Here is a 3,130-nt window from a genome sequence, read left to right as displayed (position 1 = left end):
TGCTAGATTATAGGTGTGCACCACCACACTCAGCTAGATTTTTTTCTAAATAGTCCCTTAAAATAGATTACATTCTTCTATTCATATTAAGATTGCAAATCCACTGGTAATTTTATGCTTATTTCAGTCTATCATATCTCAACCTAGGTGCTAAATTTTTACCAGAAATGCTTTTTGTGTGTGTGTGAGATACTGGGGATTGAACTTGGGACTTTGCTGAGCAGGTACTATGTCACTGAGCTATATCCTCAGCCCCATAAATACTTCCTGTTTAAAAACAAACAACTGGATGTGGTGGTACACGCCTATAATCCCAGCATTCTGGAGGTTGAGACCAGAGGATTGTTGTGCATTCGAGAGCAGTACAGGGGCTACAAAAGTGAGCACAGGGTTAGTCTGGACTGCACAGCAAGACCCTGTCAAAAAAAAAAACAAAAAACAAAAAAAAAACACCTTGATGTCTTTTTACAACATTTATAGTTCAAAAATTATATTCACATATGCAAGCTGTTCTAAGCATACTAAAAAGTTTGCCAGTGATTGGATTACCACTTTTAAATGTTACATTGACTGTTTACTAAAATTAGAAAGCCAGTACCTGGACAAAACAGACTACATTTCATGTTCTGAAGGGTCATTTGGAGGAGTGGCTACTGGCAGCGCTCCAGGGGGCAGCCAGGAGGCTGGAGAATGGAATCATTTCAATTGTGTACTATTGGCCATCTCAAAAAAGGAATAAATCAATTTCATATTTTAAAACAATATGAATAGTTAGGTTGTGAAAACCACAATTATAGTCTTAAAGGATGAATACGTGCGTGGGCAGCGGGGGAGGGGAGAGCAGCTATCTTACTACTGCAGGTGAAGTCTTCAAGGCTTAGAACAAAATGCTCAAAGATAGCAAAACCACATTCCAAAGGTACTGTACTATTTATTTATTTATTTTGAGGCAGGATCTCACTATGTAGTTCAGGCTAGCCTTGAACTTGCCTCAGCCTCCCAAGTGCTGGGATTACAGGTGGGTGCCACAATGCCAGGCTCTAAGTATTTTGAAGTAAAGATTTTTTTTTCCATAATTTTATTGAGAAATGAATAGCAATGAGACAGTTTCAAATCAAATTGTAGGACAGTTCCAATAATGAACACATTGCACACTGCCTTCCTAGTGGTCATTCGTTGTACAAGATGTAGATATGATATCCTGTGAGTAAAGATTAAAGATTATATGTACGGTAAAGTTATAGCATGTATTTAAATAAGATCAGAATGTTGGTGACGATAACTACTGAAGCGAAGCGAACAGAGTTCTAGTGAGATAATTACATTAGATGTAAAAAGAAAAAAAATCAATTATTTCTGAATTTTTATTCTATGTATTTGACTTTCTAAAAATTCTTTTTAAAAAATCTTTTACTTATTCACTTATTCATTTAGTATAAGCTCTCGCTACACAGCTCAGACTCATAGCAGTCTTTCTGTCTCAGCTTCCCAGCTCTGAGATTGCAGGCCTATACTCCATGTCCAGTTTCAGTGGCTGGCACAGTGCACCCAGAGTTCCGGAGCTGGTGTGGCCTGTGGTACTGGGATGGAACCCAGGTCCCTGTGCTTGCCAGGCAGGTGCTTGGACCACTGAGCTATCTCCTAGCTCATGTATTTGACTTTAAATACATATAAATGGGGGCCGGGGAGATGGCTCAGTGGAATAAGCTCTTCCCTGGCCAGCGCAAGGGCCTGAGTTCAATCCCCAGTTCTGCCAAAAAACAAAATAAATACATATAAATGGGCCTGAAACATTATATAAATTTAGGAATATGTACATTTAAAATATAAGTCAATATATATTTTATGTAAATTCTTCCCATGTATATTCTTCAGTGGCAAGGTCTATAATTTTTCTCATAGTATTTGTTCTTCCTGGCTGTGCTTGTGAGGTGTAAGTGAAGAGCTTTCCTTTCATTAAAATAGATTATGTAACAGGAAAATTAGCACAACATTGCCTTGCAATCTGTAATTTACCTGCTTGTGTGATTTTTTTTCATGGTCTGTAGTTCCTTTTCAGCTAATTTTGGTAATAGGATTTCTTTAGAAAAATGTATTGTCTTCCTCATTCCCATTTAAAAAACAAATGTATGTTTTTCAGTCTTCATCTAAATTATTCAGTTATGTTTTCTTTCACATAGCAGTTTTCCCAAGTGTGACCATTTTCTGAAAAAGAGTGAAGAGAGTCTTAGAAATCCTCAACACAAAGGCATTTGCCGGGGGAGCCAGAGGCTCCTGACCAAGTTAGCCCAAGTGCCTGACCCAGGGCTCTACCATTCAAGGTCAAAGTCTGTAGCTTCTGGATATGAGTGGTTGACAGGGAAGCAAGAAAGACTCAGAGCTGTGGCTCAAAGTAGGACTGTTGTTTTGTTCTTTGTTTTATTGAGAGAGGAGACAGGCAGCATGAGTGTGACCTCCCACTTTTCTTCCCCACAGCCACTCGGATGAAGCCCCGTAAACGCACCTCATTCACCCACAAGCAGCAGAAGGCGCTGAAGGCTCTGTTTAGCCAGACCAGGTACCCGGAGAAGAAGGTCCTGAAAGCGCTGGCTGAGAGATTCACACTGTGTGAGAAATCAGTGAAGGTCTGGTCTCCGGGTATACAGGGTTCTATGAACCATATGAAACCACTTCAAACTGGGAAGTCCCTCCCTAGCACAGTCATAGTGCTTTCTTTTCCAAGTATCTACTGAACTAGCATTCAGTGGGGCATATCACATGTTTGGTGTCACTGTCATGCAGTGTAAAGGAGGAAAATCGAGGCTCAGAAGCAATGGAAGCAGGTCACAAGATACTAAGTAGTATAATTAAAATTGAAATTGCAGGAGTATTTGGCACGGGGGTTAGGGGAGACTGGGGATTGAACCCTATACTGCTGAGCTACATTCCAAGAACATTTTATTTATATTTTGAGACACACACAAAAAAGATGAATATATATATATTTTCTGAAAAAGAGTGAAGAGAGTCTTAGATATCCTTAGAGACAAAGTGCATTTGCCAGGAGAGCCAGAGGCTCCTGACCAAGTTGGCCCAAGTGCCTGACTGAGGGCTCCACCATTCAAGGTGGAGGGAGGGAGGGAGGGAGGGA

The 3,130-nt window shown here is 40.1% G+C and overlaps 1 protein-coding gene across 1 annotated transcript in view; it reads left to right on the top strand.

Annotated features, from left to right (window-relative positions):
• Window positions 1-806: 806 nt before the first annotated feature.
• Window positions 807-3,130, top strand: part of Argfx (arginine-fifty homeobox) — a 3,829-nt gene continuing 1,505 nt past the window's right edge. The window contains exons 1-2 of the mRNA XM_023702207.1: window positions 807-861; window positions 2,476-2,624. Coding sequence (XP_023557975.1) covers window positions 807-861; window positions 2,476-2,624 — 204 coding nt within the window. The remainder of the gene's footprint in view (window positions 862-2,475; window positions 2,625-3,130) is intronic.

The sequence above is a fragment of the Octodon degus genome, unplaced genomic scaffold (assembly GCF_000260255.1).
Source record: "Octodon degus isolate 3935 unplaced genomic scaffold, OctDeg1.0 scaffold00147, whole genome shotgun sequence".
NCBI classification, from domain to species: Eukaryota; Metazoa; Chordata; class Mammalia; order Rodentia; family Octodontidae; genus Octodon; species Octodon degus.
The sequence above is the reverse complement of the archived record's forward strand: the minus strand, read 5'-3'. Positions and strand labels throughout refer to the sequence as shown.